Source organism: Oncorhynchus gorbuscha, linkage group LG08 (assembly GCF_021184085.1).
Source record: "Oncorhynchus gorbuscha isolate QuinsamMale2020 ecotype Even-year linkage group LG08, OgorEven_v1.0, whole genome shotgun sequence".
Taxonomy (NCBI): Eukaryota; Metazoa; Chordata; class Actinopteri; order Salmoniformes; family Salmonidae; genus Oncorhynchus; species Oncorhynchus gorbuscha.
The window spans coordinates 61,798,162-61,821,394 of NC_060180.1; the positions used below are offsets into that span (position 1 = coordinate 61,798,162).

The 23,233-nt window shown below is 44.0% G+C and overlaps 1 protein-coding gene across 2 annotated transcripts in view; it reads right to left on the minus strand.

Moving 5' to 3' along the window:
• LOC124041938 (eukaryotic translation initiation factor 4 gamma 1-like) overlaps window positions 1-23,233 on the minus strand; it is a 40,174-nt gene that overhangs the window by 15,940 nt on the left and 1,001 nt on the right. Inside the window, exons 3-16 of one of the 2 annotated variants that reach the window (XM_046360131.1) lie at window positions 21,008-21,103; window positions 20,622-20,770; window positions 14,685-14,774; window positions 14,044-14,122; window positions 12,893-13,897; window positions 12,572-12,660; window positions 8,104-8,284; window positions 5,468-5,601; window positions 5,059-5,202; window positions 3,918-4,319; window positions 3,537-3,683; window positions 2,974-3,207; window positions 2,693-2,797; window positions 183-503 (exon numbers count right to left, since the gene is read on the minus strand). In XM_046360131.1, coding sequence (XP_046216087.1) covers window positions 183-503; window positions 2,693-2,797; window positions 2,974-3,207; window positions 3,537-3,683; window positions 3,918-4,319; window positions 5,059-5,202; window positions 5,468-5,601; window positions 8,104-8,284; window positions 12,572-12,660; window positions 12,893-13,897; window positions 14,044-14,122; window positions 14,685-14,774; window positions 20,622-20,770; window positions 21,008-21,103 — 3,176 coding nt within the window. The remainder of the gene's footprint in view (window positions 1-182; window positions 504-2,692; window positions 2,798-2,973; window positions 3,208-3,536; window positions 3,684-3,917; window positions 4,320-5,058; window positions 5,203-5,467; window positions 5,602-8,103; window positions 8,285-12,571; window positions 12,661-12,892; window positions 13,898-14,043; window positions 14,123-14,684; window positions 14,775-20,621; window positions 20,771-21,007; window positions 21,104-23,233) is intronic. The other variant, XM_046360132.1, reaches the window with a different exon arrangement.

Consider the following 23,233-nt stretch of genomic DNA (forward strand, 5'->3'; position numbering starts at 1 on the left):
GGGAGAAGAGGTCAAAAGGTTAAGAGAGCAGAGGTGAAATACCAAAATGATATCCATCTCAGTGAGTCTTGACTTGGTAAAACAATTGATAAAACATGTCTAATAAAGTAAAGGAAGTCCAACCAGCATGACATCCAGGCAAAGCATTCAGACAACACAACATTAAGAAACTCTCCCCTCACCTTAGTGATCTTGCTGAGCCGGCTGGTATCGATGGGTCTGTTCTTGGTGGAGATGGGCACTGTGTTCCAGCCCTCGTCCTGGGGCTGGCTGCCCCTTCCCACCTGCTGGCCCCCGCGGCCCGCCTGATCCCTTCCTCCTCTGTCTCCCCCCCCCTCCCGTCTCTTCCCCCCTCCACCACCTCCTCGTCCTCCTCCGTCGTTCCTTGACATGAGCTGCTGCTGAACCTTGACCTGCTGCATGTGTTCCTCCTGCTCAGCATCCTTGTGGATCTGGTCAATGGTCTTAGGACCCTGCTCCCCCCGCCGGGGCACCCAGCCACTCTGGTGGAGGGAGATGACTCTTTAAAGTCTAAGATAAGCAATGCTGCTTCAGGGCCATATGGTTAATTACTATGGTAATTACTGTGAAGCCATGATGGTAATGATACTATTTCACAGAAGACAAATAAACAGAAGGAGGAAAAGCAAAAGAAAGCTAGAGAGATACTTGAATCAGTTATAGAACCCATTACACTTCACAGTTGTGAGGTCCGGGGTCCACTCACCAACCAAGAATTCACAAAATGGGACAAACACCAAATTGAGAGACTGCATGCAGTGTACAACATAAAACACCAAATAATGCATTCAGAGCAGAATGAGGCCAATACCCGCTAATGATCAAAACCCAGAGCTGTTAAATTCTACAACCAATTAAAAGGAAGCGATTCCCAAACGTCCCTTTATCAAGATCCTGTCGTTTAAAGATATTTGGATTTTTACAAATGAACTCCAAATAAATCCAATAACTTCACATCTCCATTGTAAAGGGTTTACACACCGTTTCCCATGCTTCCCACCTGTGGGTCATTAAGACACTAACAGCTTGCAAACGGTAGGCACAGTTATGAAAACTTAGGACACTAGAGACGCCTTTCTACTGACTCTGAAAAACACCAAAAGAATGACGCCCAGGGTCACTGCACATCTGCGTGAACGTGCCTTAGACATGCTGCAATGAGGCTTGAGGACTGCAGATGAGGCCAGGGAAGAAATTGCAATGTGCGTACTGTGAGACGCCTAAGACAGCGCTACGTTGTGACACGACGGACAGCTGATCGTCCTCGCAGTGGCAGACCACATGTAACAACACCTGGACAGGATCGGTACATCCGAACATCACACCTGCGGGACAGGTACAGGATGGCAACAACAACTGCCCGAGTTACACCAGGAACGCACAATTCCTCCATCAGTGCTCAGACTGTCCGCAATAGGCTGAACTGAGAGCTTGTAGGCTTGTTGTAAGGCAGGTCCTCACCAGACATCACCGGCATCGTCACCTATGGGCACAGCTCCACCGTTGCTAGACCAGACAGGACTGGCAAAAAGTGCTTTTCACTGACGAGTCAGGGTTTTGCCTCACCATGGGTGAAGGTCAGATTCATGTTTATCATCGAAGGAATGAGCGTTACACCGAGGCTTGTACTCTGGAGCGGGATCAATTTGGAGGTGGAGGGTCCGTCGTGGTCTGGGGAGGTGTGTCACAGCATCATCGGACTGAGCTTGTTGTCATTGCAGGCAATCTCAACGCTGTGCGCTACAGGGAAGACATCCTCCTCCCTCATGTGGTACCCTTCCTGCAGGTTCATCCTGACATGACCCTCCAGCATGACAAATCCACCAGCCATACTGCTCATTCTGTGTGTGATTTCCTGCAAGACAGGAATGTCAGCGTTCTGTCATGGCCAGTGAAGATCCCAGATCTCAATCCCATTGAGCTCGTCTGGGACCTGTTGGATCAGAGGGTGAGGGCTAGGGCCATTCCCCCCAGAAATGTCTGGGAACTTGTAGGTGCTTTGGTGGATGAGTGGGGTAACATCTCACAGCAAGAACGGGCAAATCTGGTGCAGTCCATGAGGAGGAGATGCACTGCAGTACTTAATGCAGCTGGTGGCCACACCAGATTCTGACTGTTACTTTTGATTTTGAACCTCCCTTTGTTCAGGGACACATTATTCAATTTCTGTTAGTCACATGTCTATGGAACTTGTTCAGTTTGTCTCAGCTGTTGAATCGTGTTATGTTCATACAACTATTTACACATGCTAAGTTTGCTGAGAATAAACGCAGTTGACAGTGAGAGGACGTTTCTTTTTTTGCTGCGTTTACAACCCATATTTATGTTTATTTATTTTCCCTTCTGTGCTTTAACTATCTGCACATCTTTAGAACACTATATAGACATATGAAGTGGCTTTATTCTTGTGGAACCTTTGTGAGTGTAATGTTCACTGTTTTTTCTTGTTTATTTCAATTTTGTTTATTGTCCATTTCTCTTTTTTTGGCAATTTAAACGTTTCCCATGTCAATAAAGCCCTCTGAAATGAATTATGAGAGAGATAGAGCGCAAGGAAGATACAGAAAGACAGAGGAAGAGAGACTGCGAGAAAATGAGTAGAAACGAGGAGAAGGAGAAAGGAAAAGAGAACATTGTACAGAGAGGGATGGGGGGGGTGGTGTAGTTGTACCCGTCTGAGGTCGATGACGTCCTGCAGCATGAAGCGGATCCTAGATGTGGTCTTCTTCTCCTTGATGATCTTGTCCATCTGGGTAAAGTACTGGTCCATACGGGGCTGGGGGTCAGAAGGACAGTCAGACTGGGGGCGGGTGGGTGTGGCCATTCTAATTTCCGTAAAGGTAATTATGTCAGTGTGAGTGTGTGTCTGCTCCTGTGTGTGTGTGCCCATCTAACTGTGTGTGTGTGCCCATCTAACTGTGTGTGTGTGTGTCTCTCGCTCTCTTTGAGTACCTTGGCTTTCTCAAAGTCCAGGTCCTTGCCGATGGTGGACAGCAGTCTACAGAGGCACTCCAGCGATTCCTCGTCGTGGTTCTTCAGCAGCTTGACGATGCAGTCGTGCATGATGGCCTCCGTCAGCATCTTCAGCTTGAACAGCTCACCAATGAACTTGATGTTGCCCAGCGACCGCCGCCGCGCCTGGTCTTTGGCCTCCTCCAGCGTCGCCTTCAGACCAGCTTTCTCCTCCTGGGAAACGAGAGGTTAGTTTGAAAGTTCACAAAGGAGGGTGAAACAGAATGGACACGCATCTATTACACAGGTTGTCTATCAAAGTACTTTGTTGAATCTTGAATTATAAAAAAAGAATGGCAGCATCCATTTTCAATATTACACATCGAACACCCCCCAAAAGCCACTTCTTTTCTCACTTGCATGGATTTTTCTGATAAATACTTTGAGGAAAAATTTACTTGAAAGGCTTGTGATGTGTTCTCACCTAGCCATCTTAAGAAGAATGCATGTATGTCGCGTTTGCTAAATGACTAAATTGTCATGTGAAATGAATCCTCCCCTACCTCTTTGGCAGCCTCCATCTCCTTCTGTTTGGCCTCAAAGATGACGTCATCATCCTGGTCCTTCTCAAACTCTTTCTGACAGCGGTTGAGCAGCAGCTTGCGGAAGTTTACAGTCACTCCCGGCTTGTCTGTGGTGGGCACTTTCAACTAGAAAGAGCCAATGAAAGGAAACAAGGAGAAATACTAGTTTACTTCAAGGTCTGTTTGGTTTATGTCCAGTAGAATAAAGACAGAATCAAAGGAAAGCAGAGGGCTTGTCCTCAGCTCCTTGAGTTGTTAAATTTCATCTATAGACTGCAATGGTCCAAACACAAGGCTCAACATCGAGGGAGAGAAAGGAAATAAAAAGACTAACACGGACCGCCCAAACACTTCACTCACCCCCATAAGGCAGCGGCACATGTTTGCGTAGGCCACAGAGAAGTTGGGCTCTGAGATGGCCTTCTCAAAGATCAGGTCGATCACTCCCTTCAGCCGCTCCTCCGTGTCGATGGTCAGCTCTGTGACCTGTTTCATCAGTTGCTGGAACATCTGAGGGGTCAGCTTGTTGAGGATGGAGCGGACCCTCTTGAACAGCTCCTGGGTCTTGGCCTGCTCGGGGTCGTCGCTCTCCTCATCCTCGAGGGCGGCGCCTCGGCCCCGGGTCACAGCCTTCTTCACTGTGGGCTTCCAGGCCTTCTCCGCCTTGTTGAGCTCCACTTCGCCACCTAACGATGAGGAGATTGTGATTATCTTGCGGGGCTCCTTGCGCTGGCCCTGCTGGGAACGCCGTGGTCCGGGGGGCTGGGGGAAGAGGAGATATAGATTGGAACGGGAGAGAGAGTGGTAGGGAGAAAGAGGGAGGGAAAGAGGTATAAAGAGGGAGGAGATGAGGTCTATGAACTCAAGAAACACACCGGGCTGTCAATCATACACTACCAGAGCACAGTTTTAGACAGAAACAAGGTAGAGAGCAGGGCCAGTTCCACTCAACGGAAGTCTTAGAACACCATTCAATGGTTATCTTTAAATGCTCACAATAAATCATTGGTTGATGATCAAATCAAATCACTTGTTTTAAAGAAACGTGACAAAAAAAGGGTGCATCCAATGACATCTCCTTTCTCCTGAAGTGTGCACTAATTCACTACTTCCCACAAATTTAATAGCATTAGATTGGTAGAGGCATGGGCTAGTGGGAGTTTCCACCATATTTCTTACACCAGTCATTTCCTTTCAAATCAGTAAACATGGGAGGAAGGATAGAGAGACATTTGGAGAGTGACCTACTATGTACTCTGAACTATGACTAATGCTTTCCAAGAGACACGGACACACACACCAGCAGCCCACATACTTAACAAATACTGACGAACACACACAGAAAACACAGAACCAACATAAATAGAACACTATAATGGGCATCCTATTAACATGACCAAACAATCGTCCATCTTGGTCCTGAATTATAGGATCTCTATACACTGACCATAGAGCTAGAGGACACTATGCAGACACACACCCAACACACTTCCATACTCACTCCCATGTGGTCCCTTCCAGGGCCCCGTGGTCCCCCTCCCCCAGAGGACTGTCTACCCAGGTTACCCATGAAGGCGGGGGTGAAGTCTGGCCCGGCGTTCATGTTGCGACCCGGCTCCGCTGGGCGCATGGGGGTCTTATTCGCCTACACAGAGAAAGAGAGAATTATGTACCTATGATTTTGACATTGGATTGTCATTGAAATTAACATTGGGACAGAAATACTAGAAAAGCACATGATTGAGATGGGAGGTGTTAAAATCCACATAAAATATTTTTTTTTAAATTGCACTAGAGCATAATCCCTTTAATTTCATAACACTTATTAGAATAATACCTTTAACTGGGTTCCTATAAAATCACCATACTCGATCAGAAAATTAATGAATTCATTTGATGGTATAGTTTACCTTATCTAGAACAACATCTGTGATAAGAGGCAGGCCCTCAGGCTTGTTCATGCTGGCACTAATGAACTGGCAACCCAGCAGGAACTCCCTGTCGTACCTCTTCTTCTCCTCTGGGTCGATAGGCTTCCATTGCTCTGTTGGGAGGAAAGGGTGGAGGAGCGGGAGAGTTTGAATTGGCTACAAAGGATTCTTTATACTGCTTAGGTGTTGTTGTAACACACCAAACCCAATCTATCAGAGTACTCTTGAAGAGACATGCATTTCATTAGGGATAACGCCGGCCATACACATGAGTAATGGGGATCTTTGACAGTAGCCAGGTTTCCATTCAATTTGTGATAGATTTTCATGCAAATATTATAATATCCGCCTTAACAAAATATGTAAATTTTCCTTCCTGAGGTTTGTTTCCATCAGAACGGCAGATAAAAGGCTGTGCTTGATGACGTAGTGCACGTAAAAACAACTTTTGCGCTAAAGTACAAGTTCAATGTGTTTCCATTGCATTTTCCAGTCCATCGATGGTTTTGTCACAAAAACAATTTGGGCAAACTTGCCCAATCTGGTTTTTGCACATGCACTCTAGACTAGAGGTCAACCGATTAATCGGCATGTGTGATTAATTAGGGCCGACGATTACATTGCAATACAATCGCCATCCAAACGATTACATTGCAATCCTTGAGGAGACTGTGTGTGTGGCAGGCTGACCACCTGTAACACGAGTGCAGCGTCAAAAGGACCGTGTGGCTGCAATGAGCCAAGGTACGTTGCTAGCTATCATTAAATGTATCTTAAAAAACAATCAATCTTTACATAATCACTAGTTAACCTAGTAATATCATCAATCATGTGTAGTTAACTAGCTTGTCCTGTGTTGCATTTAATCAATGGCTGTTAATTTATCATCAAATCATAGCCTACTTCGCCAAACGGGTGATGATTTAAAAAACACATTAGTTGCACAAATGTACCTAACCATGCCTTTCTTAAAATCAATACACAGAAGTATATATTTTTTACCTCCATATTTAGTTAAAAGAAATGCATGTTAGCAGGCAATATTAACTAGGGAAATTGTCACTTCTCTTGCGTTCAGTGCAAGCAGAGTCAGGATATAATGCAGTAGTTTGGGCCGCCCGGATCGTTGCGAACTGTGTGAAGACCATTTCTTCCTAACAAAGACAGTAATTAATTTGCCAGAATTTTACATAATTATAACATAACATTAAAGTTGTGCAATGTAATAGCAATATTTAGACTTAGGGTTGCCACCCATTCGATAAAATATGGAATGGTTCCGAATTTCACTGAAAGTATAAACATTTTGTTTTTCAAAATGATAGTTTCCGGATTTGACCATATTAATGACCAAAGGCTCATATTTCTGTGGTTATTATATTATTATACTATAATTTGATAGAGCAGTCCGAGCGGTGGTAGGCAGCAGCGGGATCGTCAGCATTCATTCAAACTTTACTGCGTTTGCCAACGCAGAACTTCGCAATGTTTGTTCACAGCGCTGTTTATGACTTCAATCCTATCAACTCCCGAGATTAGGCTGGTAATACTAAAGTGCCTATAAGAACATCCAATAGTCAAAAGATACATGAAATACAAATGGACAAGAGAAATAGTCGACACGTCATAATTTCTATACTAACTACAACCTAAAACTTCTTAACTGGGAATATTGAACCACCAGCTTTCATATGTTCTCATGTTCTGAGCAAGGAACTTAAACGGTAGGTTTTTTTTACTTCCTTCTCCAACACTTTGCTTTTGCATTATTTAAACCAAATTGAACATGTTTCATTATTTATTTGAGGCTAAATTGATTTGATTGATGTATTATATTAAGTTAAAATAAGTGTTAATTCAGTATTTTTGTAATTGTTATTATTATATATATATAAAATAAATAAATAAATAGGCATCAGCTTTTTTTGGTCCTTCAATAAAATCGGTATCGCAAGGTGAAAAATGATAATCGGTCAACCTCTACTCTAGACAACAGTTCACTAATAAAGTGGACAGGTTAAGTTATATGATGAGATATAGAGATATATATGATGATTAATTAGCAGTGATCATGTCACAAGACACTCAATATTTATTGGAAAGGAGAATCAAGCTAATCACAGCACTTTTCACCATGACTTATTTCACCTGTAGCCCTTTAAACTGTGCATGCTTTTTCAGGTCATAGTGGGAGGACCACACAACATAAAATAACTATACAATTTGCAGTCACACGATGCTATCAAAAATCACACAAGAAATTGTTTCCGCCGCAATTCGTTGCATAATTGATTTTACCAATAAAAATATCCCACTATGTCGAATGAACCTATTGTCTGTCGACATTTTGGTAATTGTACCGACACTTCCTTTTTCCATCACAGCTGTTGTGATTTATTTTTATACTGTATGACTTGACTGACATAAAATCAGTGGATGGAAATGTGGTTATAGAAACAGACAGTTTATTGCCCATTTCAACGATGAGACATTTCATATGACGGGAAAAATGAAGACACGTCTCACAAAGAATCAATCAACGAATATTAGATATTCATTGAGTCCGATACAGATCCTTGACTGATATCTTCAGTCATTTCTAAGGGACCACCAACCTCCTTTGTACTGATACTTGAGGTCGCCCGGTTTGAGCGGGGGTGTGTCGGCGTTCTGCTTGTCCTCCTTCTCTTCCCACGTCTCGTCTGGCGCGTCAGCGGGCGGCAAGTAGGTCGGGGCCACAGGGCTGGGATCCGGCGGTGAAGACGACGGCTCTGTGGCAGGTGCCGCCGCCTCCTCCTGTACAGACGAGAGGGGAGAAGGGACAGGAAGATTGAAGGGTAAGAGAGTAGAAGGAAGTTGAGACCCTATATGCTGACCTCAAGTCAGTTTCGTGGTTAAGGTTAGGGGATTTGGGGTGAGTCACCAGTGGTTTTCCACAAGCACATGGAGTAGCCAGCCTAATAGAAAAAAAGTAGCCAGCCAGGCTCCCCTGGGCTGTTATGACATTTTTGCAGAAGAAGATTTATTTTGGTGGCCTCTGGTACCTTCTACTGCCTTGATTACATCCAAAATACACAGTGAAATTGTTGAGTACTTGATTGGGTTTTACCTCAAAGATTTGAAAAATTTGGTGTGGGATTGTACTTGCAATTTAAGTTACTGTAAATGTCTGAATTCAGTGTATTGTTAGTCATAATTGGATATTGTCTAGGACTATGACCTTAAACCTTCCTCCTCTTGAGATTAAAGTATTTTTGTATGTTCTTTAAATTAATGTATTTTATTAAAAACAGAAAAATGAAGTGGCCAAATTATCTTTAAAATTATTTAAGGTACAATTTTAAACCCAAGAAATTGTGTGATTAGTTACTGGAAAAAGTGCCAAATGGGTCTAGAATAAAAACAGATGCTCAATTAAGAGAGAGGGAACGGCAATTCAATAACTAAAATAATTTCAACAAGTATATGCAACTCAATTGCAGAATGTCTTTAAAAAAAATTTTTTTTATAAACACTTGTTTAGCAACTGACCCACAGGCTTCAAGCTTCCTTAAGAGGCATTTCAGCTATCTGCAATATAGGTATGATTGAAAAATAAAGCAGACTGTTGATATGGTATTCACCATCTTCATTGAATGTTATAATTTATCTGCAAATAATTGCCAAAAAAACACTACCAGTATGCAAATTAGGGAGCCAAATGAACGGCTCTCTTACCGATGCGATAGGCTGCTGACAAGCCAATCACTAACGTCACTGGCAAGTCCTGATGGACTTCATATTGAAAATACAAACTAGATCTTTAGTTTACGATGCCATGGAGATGGCACACTGAGTGCGAAAAACATTAAGAACACCTTCCTAATATTGAGTTGCACCCCATTTTGCGCTCAGAATAGTCTCAATTTGTCCCGGGCATGGACTCTGCAAGGTGTAGAAAGCGTTCCACGTGGATGCTGGCCCATGTTCTCCAATGCTTGCTACAGTTGACATGTTGACTGGATATCCTTTGGGTGGTGGGCCATTCTTGATAAACCGTGGTATCTTAAGCGTGAAAAATGCAGCACTTCATGGTGTTGCACTTCATGACACACTCAAACCGGTGCGCCTTGCACCCACTACCATACCACGTTCAAAAGGCTTGTTGGTCTTGCCTATTCACCCTCAATCCATGTCTCAAAGGCTTAAAAATCCTTCTTTAACCCATCTCCCTCCCTTCATCTACACTGATTAAACTGGTTTTAACAAGAGACATCAATAAGGGATCATAGATTCACCTGGATTCACCTGGTCAGTCAGTCATGGAAAGAGCAGGTGTTCCTAATGTTTTGTACACAGTGTAACTATGTTGTATGATTCATGAATAGCAAAGATATGAGATGGACTATATTCAGTCAGTTAGACACCTTTAATAAAACTATTCAAGCTTGTTGTTAAATCAAAGCACAGTCAATAGCCCATGCCCCACCACCCCATGGCTGCACCTGAAACAGGCAAAAGATAAATTAATGTGCCAGTAAACAATAGGTTAAGTGGACTTTGACTCATTGTCGCCACATTATAATGGGATGTGCAAATACAATCAGAGACGAAGGAGTATCATGCCCTCTCCCTCTGTAAATAAATTTGACTGCAATTATTTCTCCAAAATAAGCACATACACACAGGTACCGAGAGGCAAGACAGACAGCAGACTGTTGATAGGTTTGATTTGAGCTTTAACTATTATTAATGACTAATTCTGAAAGAGACATGAGGTGCCATAATGAAGCTCGGGAGAGGCTGGGAGCAGGGAAAACTATCACACGTGGCACTACTGATAAGGGGAGGAACTGTTTAAGGCACAGATCACTCAGCTCCCTGCCTAGCAATAATGATGCAATGTGTAGCGATGAGGAGACTCCACCCAAGGTGGGGTATGTATACTACCAGGGATAAAACCATGGTTTTGTCTAATGCAGCGGTATTGACCCTCTGGGCAGAATAAACTTGGTTTAAAGCTTTCAAAGTGCCCGTTGAGTTTGTACTCTGAAAATGACAACCTAACACTGTCAAACCACCAGTGTTTCCGTGAGCGCTCACTTTGTGACTGACAGGAGTCTGTCCGATCAATAGATCGCCAGAAGATGCATATCTTTCCTGAGGGCTCGGCAGACTGTTTTCTGCCGAGTAAATTGAAAAGTAGCCTAGCTAAGTGGAAAAAGGAGCGTAAATCGTCAGTTTAGCCGACAGCCGGGCGCTAGTGGAAAACACTGGTGTGTAAAGTCCTTTTATTCCTTCTATTTTTAAGATACAAGTTTTAATTAGCAAATTGGTCAGTTAATGAAGAAAACTTGCTGGGAAGTGAAATGCTTGTCTCGACAGGCATACCAGGACTCCAGGCACAAAGACCAACGATGCCATTTGCCTAGTTGCTCCTGCACTGACTGATGAATAGTAGGCCTAGGCAATATACAGTATACCGGGGTATTTGGAAATAGCCACGGGATGGTTTTTCAATACCGTTGAAATGTATTTTAAGTTCATTATTTATTTTGAGTTCAATAAGTTGTTATATTTGTAGCTACTTAAGTAATTACCTGCAACCAACTTGTGCAATACTTCAGGACATTGGAGTTCTTCGTTTCACTTGTTAGATTACTTTACATCTTACCTTAGTTCCCCAGAACAGTTGAGCCAGTCACTTGTTGTGCATCTTACCTTAGTTCCCCAGAACAGTTGAGCCAGTCACTTGTTGTGCATCTTACCTTAGTTCCCCAGAACAGTTGAGCCAGTCACTTGTTGTGCATCTTACCTTAGTTCCCCAGAACAGTTGAGCCAGTCACTTGTTGTGCATCTTACCTTAGTTCCCCAGAACAGTTGAGCCAGTCACTTGTTTGTAAATAGCGCAACGGGAGAAAGCGGTAACAGGTGAGTTCAGCTATGAAGTTTGTTTAACTTGCTAGTTTTCTAAGTGGCTCAATTAAGTAATGAGATGGGCCTCATATCGTGTAGCTTTCCACTGTGTTTGAGAAGTCAAAGCGCTTTGGATGAGTTCTGTACAGCGGCCACTGCTATCTTGATTTCCTAGCATTTGTTCTCCTCACCGTTCTTGGCCCGGTCTGCTCCTACTCCTCTTCTCTGAGCAGAACAGGCAGGACCATTGCCCTAGTGACTCCAGACTCTACACAAACACAGCATGTACACATGCTGCTTCAGAGCCAGTACAGTACTTCCTTCAGACAAGCAAGCATTAAAACGTTCATTTGCAGAGTCTCTCGTTTACATTAGCTTGGAAACGTCCAAACTCGGTAGCTCCTACCCATATACAGATGATTCAGAAAGTATTCAGACCTTCACTTTATCCACATTACAGCAATATTCTAAAATTGATAAAAATTATTTCATCCCTAATCAAACACACCATAACAACAAAGCAAAACAGATTTTTGAAATGTTGGCAAATTTATTACAAATAAAAACTGAAAAATCACATTTACATAAGCATTCAGACCATTTACTGTGTCTGTGCCAGTTTTAGCTTTGTCATTATGGGGTAGTGGGTAGATTGATGAGGATTTTTTTTTAAAATTCTATACATTTTAGTATAAGGCTGTAACGTAACGTGTGGAAAAAGTGAACGCGTCTGAATACTTTCCGAATGCACTGTATGTATAACTTTATGAGCAGGATTGCCTGCCTTTGCAATTAGTTTATTTTCAGTTGTGCTCGTTAGCATATTTAGCTAGAAGCCTCTATGCAAATTCGCTATTACTTGTTCTAATTTTGTTAGCATTCTGGTCATAGCTGCCCAAACTGGCTTTTTTGTGTTTTTGGGCGACCCCTTGTGTACTATACCGGTAAAAGCATAAATCCCGGGATGAGAGCAGAACTGTATGACGATATTGACATTTGGATACCACCCAACCCCAATGAACAGTCCAATCGAAGTAGAGGCTGGCTGCAGATACCATGCAGTGAAAACCTGTAAGATTGTTACTCACAACAAGGTTTACTGGTGCACCTTGAAAAGTGGTCAAGGACAACTGTTCAGGATAGTTTGACTTTATAAGGCTACTCTATTCTATGCACATACACACACACCTCTTTGAAGGCATCCAGCATGTCTCCGATGGCTTCCTTCTTGTTCAGCTCCTTCATGTTCCTCTTCTTCTTTGGCACAGACACAGCAGCTAGAAGAGAGAAGACAGGAATGTTACATTACATTTGTTACATCAAAAACCTGAAGCCACACCAAGAATCCCTGGGTGCCAAGGGTCAAACCCGAAGCCACACCACCAAGAGTCAAACCTGAAGCCACACCACCAAGAACCCCTGGGTGCCTCAGTCACACCAAAACATTGGTGTAAATACTACAGTTTTTCTGACCAAGTGACCTGACAGGTAAAACTCCTTCCTGCTCACCTTGCATAGACGAGTCCTCTGAAGGGCTGCTGGACAAGGGCACTGGGGATGCATCCTCCTCTTTCTGCTCCTCCTCTTTCCGCTCCTCCTCCTCCTCCACGGCAGCAGCTGCAGGGTTAGCAGTTTCCTGAGGTGGGGGAGCGGCAGGCTCTGTGATTACAGTTGCAATGCGCTCTATTGCAGCAACGGGGGCATCTACCTCATCGGGGTCCTCAAGGGGGAGGCCGTTGGACAGGGGCAGCTGCTCCACCTTCTTTTGGGCCACAGCAGGCTCCGCCTCCGGGACAGAGGGAGTGGCGGCATGAGCAGGGGCAGAAATGGGCTCGGTCATGGCTTTCTGTTTAGGCGCTGGCGGCAACACCACGCTCTCAGTTTTAGTGGCCGCTTCCACAGCCGCCACCAACTTCAAGGACGGAACGAAATCTTCGCCCGTTGCCATGGCGGTCACAGGTCGTGGAGCGGGTTTAGTGTCTTCTTTAATGACCACAACAGCCACTACTACCTCTGGTTTGATGGTAACTGCCGGCTCCTTCTTGACCATTCCTACCTTCTCCTCCACCACTACTACTTCCTCCGCTACCTGAGCAAGAGGCTTCTCCACAGATGCTGGTGCAGCCAGAGGCTCTACCTGTGTGGAAGGACCTTCCGGGGTCACTACCTTCACCGCGGGGGTCATACCAGCGCCCACTGTGTGGCTGGCCTTAGCCATGGTGGTGGCAGGGGGTGGAGTCTGTACCTCTGCAGGGGGAGGGGAGGTAGAAGCTGTCAGGGGGGAGGCGGCAGGGGCCTGGTCTTCCCTTTGTGGGATGGGCACCTCGGGCCTCATCCCCGCCACCGGGGCATGCGATTCGCTGACGACCTGTTCGGTAAGCGGGGCAACCTGGCCATCGGTTTCCTGTCTGGCCTCCAGTGGGACAGCTGCAGTGGTAGGCTCTGGAGTTGACAACACTGGAGGCAGGGTTTCGGCGGCCGTCACTGTGCAATCCGCGGGTTCTGCGTTTTCATCTGCAACAAAGAAGGAAATCAGTTTGGAACTGTTTTGGACCTTTAATGTACTGCAATCAATCACTGACGATCAAGTCAGTAATTCATGCGGGCAAAATGTGGCTGTATAAACATTGTAGTACCACAAGACCTGAGAGGAGGCTCACCTGTTCTCGTCACGATGGTGACGGGTTTAGTAAATTCCCCGTTGGTCTGGGCAGGACCTTCTTCCTCTGTGGTGGAGGACTAGAGGCCGAAAACAGGAAGCAACATCAAAACTAGCATTGCAAAAATATACTTGAAATAAAATATTATGTTTTTTTCAAATGCTATCCTTTTGCCTGGTTGATCAAAACCAGCCAAGTTGAGAGTTGGAGAGAACACACAACCATAAAAATAAACACTGAATGGAACATCTGGCTTCTATTCCAAACTTCCTGGTTTCCTTTATGACATCATCGCTGTGGAATCATCTCAAAAGCCACAGGATTCCAAACTTGCATTGTGAGGTCATCACTGGGAATGATTCCAATGAGGAGAAATCAGGGGATGTATTAAGTGATGTGAAACACTTAACGTTAAATGTATTCAACTAGGAAGTATAGAGCTGATAGAATCCCTGTTCTATCTGACGGACAATCATGTTTCATATGATACATATGTTTTTTTTTTTATCGTTTGATATCCTCATATGATAAATACCAATCAAAGTATCGGCATGTGAACAGCAAGAAATCTAATTATTGGACAACAATGTTTATCAGTGCATTCTGTAACGTTACATGCTCCAGTGAGTTGTGATGCGTACCTGTGAAGGGGGGGTGGAGGTGGACCTTCCCCCGGACATGATCTCCTCTGTGATATCACGGCCCCCTTGGTTGGGGTCTCGTATTCTGATCTAGAAGGGGTAGGAACAGGGTGGGGGGCGCAGGATGAGGTTAAACAGTCTATACTAAAGTTCTAAAAATTAATTTATTGTATTAAGACAATCACATCGCGCCCAAGCAGTCATTGTAAATAAAAAAATTAAAAAGTCATTTTTCAGGACCCTGTTTTTCAAAGATAATTCGTAAAAATCCAAATAACTTCACAGATCTTCATTGTAAAGGGTTTAAACATCGTTTCCCATGTTTGTTCAATGAACCATAAACAATTAATGAACATGCACCTGTGGAACAGTCGTTAAGACACTAACAGCTTGCAGACGGTAGGCAATTAAGGTCACAGTTATGAAAACTTAGGACACTAGAGGCCTTTCTACTGACTCTGAAAAACACCAAAATAAAGAAGCACAGGGTCCCTGCTCATCTGCGTGAACGTGCCTTAGGCATGCTGCAAGGAGGAATGAGGACTGCAGATGTGGCCAGGGCAATGAATTGCAATGTCTGTACTGTGAGACGCCTAAGACAGCGCTACGTTGAGACACGACGGACAGCTGATTGTCCTCGCAGTGGCAGACCGCGTGTAACACCTGCACTGGATCGGTACATCCGAACATCACACCTGTGGGACAGGTACAGGATGGCAACAACTGCCCGAGTTACACCAGGAACGCACAATTCCTCCATCAGTGCTCAGACTGTCTGCAATAGGCTGAGAGAGGCTGGACTGAGGGCTTGAAGGTCCTCACCAGACATCACCAGCAACAACGTCGCCTATGGGCACGAACCCACCGTCGCTGGACCAGACAGGACTGGCAAAAAGTGCTCTTCACTGACGAGTCGTAGTTTTGTCTCACCAGGGGTGATGGTCGGATTTGCGTTTATCGTCGAAGGAATGAGCGTTACACCGAGGCCTGTACTCTGGAGCGGGATTGATTTGGAGGTGGTGGGTCCGTTATGGTCTGGGGCGGTGTGTCACAGCATCATCGGACTAAGCTTGTTGTCATTGCAGGCAATCTCAACGCTGTGCGTTACAGGGAAAACCTCCTCCCTCATGTGGTACACTTCCTGCAGGCTCATCCGGACATGACCCTCCAGCATGACAACGCCACCAGCCATACTGCTCGTTCTGTGCGCGATTTCCTGCAAGACAGGAATGTCAGGGTTCTGCCATGGCCAGTGAAGAGCCCAAATCTCAATCACATTGAGCACGTCTGGGATCTGTTGGATCAGAGGGTGTGGGCCATTCCCCCCAGAAATGTCCAGCACCTTACAGGTGCCTTGGTGGAAGAGTGGGGTAACATCTCAAGAACAGCAAGAACTGGAAAATCTGGTGCTGTCCATGAGGAGATGCACTGCAGTACTTAATGCAGCTATTGGCCACACCAGATACTACCTGTTTTTATTCCCCCCTTTATTCAGAGACACATTATTCCATTTCTGTTAGTCACAGGTCTGTGGAACTTGTTCAGTTTATGTCTCAGTTGTTGAATCTTGTTGTGTTCATACAAATATTTACACATGTTAAGTTTACTGAAAATAAAACACAGTTGACAGTGAGAGGACGTTTCTTTTTTTGCTGAGTTTAAAAATGTGCTATTAACTGACTAACCTGGGTCGTATTCACGAGACCCAAACAGAAGAAAACGGACCTAAACTGGGAGTGACTGAACTTTCAATGTGAATGAAATGCTCATTTTCGTTTCCAGTTGCAAAACGTTTTGCACTGATAACACTGGCTAAATAGGCCTATAATGAAAATCCCATTATCTTCTCCCATCAACAATAAGGGATAATCATTTCCCTTGGTTCATTCTCCTCTCCATCTTTAGCACATGGTTGGAATTGCTCTTAAGCACACATCTAGGGTCACATTACCCCAAGCCCAATTCTGATCTAAAATCAGATAGACTCAGGGGAGGGCAATCTTTAACCATTGGGGGGGGTGAGAAGATATCGGATCCCGTATCAGCGTTAAGGGGCAACATCTACTGTACCTACTCCTGAACGGCATTGACCTCAGCAGCAAGGTCATAGTACACCCTCCGCCCTTTACAGGGCTTTTCCACTGCTAATATACTAGGGAAATGGTGTTACCATAGCTAGGGCTGAAAAGCAGAATCAACAGCCTCAATCGCCTAAACAGATGTTTTTGATAAGGAAAATGATCCAACTGTCCATCTAGCCAGCTGAAGCCAAATAGAACACAGACTCATCGTTGATACAAAATCAACAGTGTTACTGTCTGGCCCTATTATGTTAGTGGGTTTATTTAGTTAGTTGGTGCAGATCTATCATTCAAGACATATGCTTGCAGTCATGATGAGAGATTGTTAGCTCGCGAAATTAGAACGTGTGGCTAAAAAAATTGCACAGCTTTTTCCTGCATTAAAATTCAGTCATGAGTGCATGCCACTTGCAGTTGAAATATATTAGCCAATACATTTTGTATTGAATAACAGTGTAATTTACATCACGGTTTCAGTAAGAAAACATTTTGATAATGAACAGCTGGCGTGTGTGTGTCATAACAAGCTCTTGTTGCAAGGTTGCCATAAAGTGTTTCTTTACATGACCTTTGACTGTTGTAAAGTACCGTAGTGAATCTACTAAGTGGTGACATTATGAACTGCATGTTACAGGATTTCACTGCATAGTTTGTGATCTTGTGAAGTGTAGTTTCAGATTACAGGTTAATTCATTCAGCCCTTCTTGTTTATTTGTGCTTCAGCCCAAATACTACTGCCTTCTTATTCACCACCATAGACAGACATCTTTAAGTTGTACCTTAGGAGGTCAACTGAAAGTGTTTTGTATTTACTTTGATTTAGAGGATACACAGTTGTTTTTGGTGGTTATCATGTAAACCACAAATAAAATAATCTTAAATAATGTTCACCAATATTTATGAAATCATAATTTAGAGTATCTGTTCATCCTTTGGAGTACAATTTGTAAAATAAATAAATACAGTGCCTTGCGAAAGTATTCGGCCCCTTGAACTTTGCGACCTTTTGCCACATTTCAGGCTTCAAACAAAGATATAAAACTGTATTTTTTTGTGAAGAATCAACAACAAGTGGGACACAATCATGAAGTGGAACGACATTTATTGGATATTTCAAACTTTTTTAACCAACAAAAACTGAAAAATTGGGCTTGCAAAATTATTCAGCCCCCTTAAGTTAATACTTTGTAGCGCCACCTTTTGCTGCGATTACAGCTGTAAGTCGCTTGGGGTATGTCTCTATCAGTTTTGCACATCGAGAGACTGACATATTTTCCCATTCCTCCTTGCAAAACAGCTCGAGCTCAGTGAGGTTGGATGGAGAGCATTTGTGAACAGCAGTTTTCAGTTCTTTCCACAGATTCAGGTCTGGACTTTGACTTGGCCATTCTAACACCTGGATATGTTTATTTTTGAACCATTCCATTGTAGATTTTGCTTTATGTTTTGGATCATTGTCTTGTTGGAAGACAAATCTCCGTCCCAGTCTCAGGTCTTTTGCAGACTCCATCAGGTTTTCTTCCAGAATGGTCCTGTATTTGGCTCCATCCATCTTCCCATCAATTTTAACCATCCTCCCTGTCCCTGCTGAAGAAAAGCAGGCCCAAACCATGATGCTGCCACCACCATGTTTGACAGTGGGGATGGTGTGTTCAGGGTGATGAGCTGTGTTGCTTTTACGCCAAACATAACGTTTTGCATTGTTGCCAAAAAGTTCAATTTTGGTTTCATCTGACCAGAGCACCTTCTTCCACATGTTTGGTGTGTCTCCCACGTGGCTTGTGGCAAACTTTAAACGACACTTTTTATGGATATCTTTAAGAAATGGCTTCTTGCCACTCTTCCATAAAGGCCAGATTTGTGCAATATACGACTGATTGCTGTCCTATGGACAGAGTCTCTCTCCCACCTCAGCTGTAGATCTCTGCAGTTCATCCAGAGTGATCATGGGCCTCTTGGCTGCATCTCTGATCAGTCTTCTCCTTGTATGAGCTGAAAGTTTAGAGGGACGGCCAGTTCTTGGTAGATTTTCAGTGGTCTGATACTCCTTCCATTTCAATATTATCGCTTGCACAGTGCTCCTTGGGATGTTTAAAGCTTGGGAAATATTTTTGTATCCAAATCCGGCTTTAAACTTCTTCACAACAGTATCTCGGACCTGCCTGGTGTGTTCCTTGTTCTTCATGATGCACTCTGCGCTTTTAACGGACCTCTGAGACTATCACAGTGCAGGTGCATTTATACGGAGACTTGATTACACACAGGTGGATTGTATTTATCATCATTAGTCATTTAGGTCAACATTGGACCATTCAGAGATCCTCACTGAACTTCTGGAGAGAGTTTGCTGCACTGAAAGTAAAGGGGCTGAATAATTTTGCACGCCCAATTTTTCAGTTTTTGATTTGTTAAAAAAGCTTGAAATATCCAATAAATGTCGTTCCACTTCATGATTGTGTCCCACTTGTTGATTCTTCACAAAAATATACAGTTTTATATCTTTATGTTTGAAGCCTGAAATGTGGCAAAAGGTTGCAAAGTTCAAGGGGGCCGAATACTTTCGCAAGGCACTGTATATAAAATAAAAAAATATTTATGTATTTTTCACTCCAAAAAAAACAAATCAGGAAATATACTGGTAAACGGAGACTTTCGCCTCCCTAAAATCAGTATCGGACCCAAAAATCACATATCGGTCGAACGATAGTAATTGCCAGGTGAAAAGTACTCAGGGCCTTGCCATTGGCTCCAAGCTAGCGCAAGTCCACCGGAGCCATGGCCCAGTGAGACACGGGTACAAGCCAGTGAGACACGGGTACCAGCCAGTGAGACACGGGTACCAGCCAGTGAGACACGGGTACCAGCCAGTGAGACACGGGTACCAGCCAGTGAGACACGGGTACCAGCCAGTGAGACACGGGTACCAGCCAGTGAGACACGGGTACCAGCCAGTGAGACACAGGTACCAGCCAGTGAGACACGGGTACCAGCCCGCTTTGATTCAACTCCTGTAACGAAGCATCAAATAAAACTTATATTTAAAACATTTACCAAAATGTAATTTACAGGAAAATACTGTTTTAAACAGTACACATAATGAGAGCGGTTCCATAATGAAAATGTCTGTTAGAAAGAGGGGGAGTCTAATAACGACTAGGATGGGTTGCTAATATGACTAGGATTGTGCCTTTGGCTTCTGGACAACAAAGGAAAGTTGATATGAAAACAAATAGAGCAGGAGAGAAAAGCTAGACAAGGGCATCAGGAAGTCTTTAGAAAATAACTGTCTCCACATTTCTATGGATGGATTTTCACAAGGCTACTTTGAAGCAAGGTAAGACATGACTCATTATTTGAAGTGTTCAGCTTTCAGACAATTAGTGCCTCAAAGCGGTGGTGATGCGCTGATAGCCTGCCTAATGTTGACTATTGCTTAGGCACTCGAATGGAAAATGGGAGGCGCGATTTAATTACCAGTTGAGATTGACAAATAAAAACAGCTCCATTTAAATTGTGGCCATGAAAGTTAACATGCGACTGCATTTATAATTATTATTAGTTGAGCAATGACGGTTTACAAAAGCACGTTTCACTCCAGTGAGGAGCTAGTCTTGGGTTGTCTGACAGGTGATAGGATACTCCGTTCCTCAAACTAGGTTCTGTATGCTGTGCAAATGTGATAAGTAAGATGCATGACAACTAACGAAAATACACACTCGACAATTTATTTCCACTAAATTATGCAAATTGACCGACAAGCATGACCTGTCAAATGTATTTTCGGCAGCTAACATCCCTAGTGGCCAAACACCGGGGTAAAGTCTCAGTGGAAATGCAACAGTGTGTGGTACAGTACCGTTACGCGCTCCCTCTTGGGTGCCGGTGGATGGGTCGGCGGCTGAGGGGGCAAGGCCTGCTGCTGGGGCTGGGCAGGGCTTATGACAGGCGCGGTCTGGACAGGGGGTGTGTGGCTGTACTGGGGCTGGGCCGGGTAGTAGGCACCTGCTGTAGGGGGAGGGAGGGAGGGAGAAAGAAAGGTTTGTCAAACACACCCCAAAAAGAGCAAAAGACATTCACACAGACTGAACATGCACTGAAATACACACATGCATCCACAGCAAAACAAAACCATGTGCACAAGGTAAAAAACACATTATGCAGACATATTAGGCAGACAAAGATGCAGCCCAGCACATACTAAGCAACACACATGCACACGCAAGTACACACACACATACTCACCGGGGTAGCGCTGGGAGGTGAGAGGAGCACCGTGGAGAGAGAGACGCCCATTCTCTCGCCCGCCCCCTCTCCTCTCCCTCACAGCCAGAGAGGGCTCTGAACACAACAGGGGGGAGAGGGAAGAAAGAAGGAAGGGAGCGAGGGAAGGAAGGAAGAAAAATTAAAGGGAGGAGAGAAGAGAGTACAGGAAGAGACAGATGCAGAGTGAGTGAAGGGATCCGGAAGTAAGCAGGGTGTTAAAGGCAGTGAGAAGCAGCAGGTGAGAAGACTGATAGAGCAGAACCAAAGCCCACACACACACCAAAGCCCACACACACACACAGCCTTGGATCCTAAAGAGAGAACAGAGACCATCATACACACAGCCTGCCAGGCCACGCAGCAATGAACCAATCGTAAGACCACCTGACTGGCCAACCGTAAGAACAACTACAAGAGCAATTGTAAGATCAACTAGTGGTCCTTTGTAGCTCAGTTGGTAGAGCATGGAACTTGTCACGCCAGGGTCGTGGGTTCGATTCTCGGGACCACCAATATGTAAAATATATCCACGCATGACTAAGTGACTTTGGATAAGAGAGTCTGCTACATTTCATATATTGACCGATAAATGTGTGACCGACCAACTGTAAGAGCTGGCTACCACCTGGTAAGCAACGCTGCACCTTAGAGACTGCTGCAATATGTTCACATAATTTTCTACCCACTTCATAACTATCTAACTGTATTCTAGTCAAGGCTCATCCTATATAAACTACTGCAGTACATACATTTTCTATTCATGTACTGTCCATACACACCATTATACAGTGCTTTCGGAAAGTATTCAGACCCCTTTCCACTTGTTGTAACGTTCCAGCCTTATTCTAAAATGGATTGAATAAATGTTGACACATTAATCTACACAACATACACCATAATGAGAAATCTAAAACAGGTTTAGAGATTTTTGCAAATGTATAAACAATAAAACAAATACCTTATTTACAGTCCCTTTGCTATGAGAATCTAAATTATGCTCAGGTGCATCCTGTGTCCAATGACCATCCTTGAGATGCCTCTACAACTTGATTGGAGTACAACTGTGGTAAATTCAATTCATTGGACATGAATTGGAAAGGCCCACACCTGTCTATATAAAGGTCCCACAGTTGACAGTGCATGTCAGAGCAAAATCCAAGGCATGAGGTCAAAGGAATCGTCTGTAGAGCTCCGAGACAGGATTGTGTCGAGGCACAGGATCTGGGGAAAGGTACCAAAAAATGTATGGCGCATTGAAGGTCCCTAAGAACACAGTGACCTCAATTATTCTTAAATGGAAGATGTTTGGAACCACCCAGACTCTTCCTAGAGCTGGCCGCCCGGCCAAACTGAGCAATTGGGGGAGAAGGGCCTTGGTCACTGACAGAGCTCCAGAGTTCCTCTGTGGAGATGGGAGAACCTTCCAGAAGGACAACACTCTCTGCAGCACTCCACCAATCATGAATTTATGGTCGAGTAGCCAGACGGTAGCCACTCCTCAGTAAAAGGCACGACAGTCCACTTGGAGTTTGCCAAAAGGCAGAGCAAAGTAGAGAGATCCTTGATGAAAACCTGCTCCAGAGCACTCAGGACTTCAGACTGGGGCCAAGATTTAGCTTCCAACAAGACAACGACCCTAAGCACAGAGCCAAGGCAATGCAGGAGTGGCTTCGGTACAAGTCTCTGAATGTCCTTGAGTGACCCAGCCAGAGCCCAGACTTGAACCCGATCGAACATCTCTGGAGAGACCTGAAAATAGCTGTACTGCGACGCTCACCATCCAGCCTGACTGAGCTTGAGGATCTGCATAGAAGAATAAGAGAAACTCCCAAAATACAGGTGTGCCAAGCTTGTAGTGTCAAACCCAAGACTTGTGGCTGTAATTTCTGCCAAAGATGCTTCAACAAAGTACTGCGTATAAGGGTCGGAATACTTATGTAAATGTGATCTTTCCATTTTTTATTTGTAATATATTTGCAAACATTTCTAAAAACCAGTTTTCTCCGTGTCATTACGGGCTATTGTGTGTAGATGGATGAGAAATGTTTATTTAAATACATTTTAGAATAAGGCTGTAATGTAACAAAATGTGGAAAAAGTCAAGGGGTCTGAATACTTCCCAAATTCACTGTACTTACACACACATACCGGACTCTGACATTGCAGGTTTTTACTTAATCTATTTTTTGTGAGAGGGGGGATTTG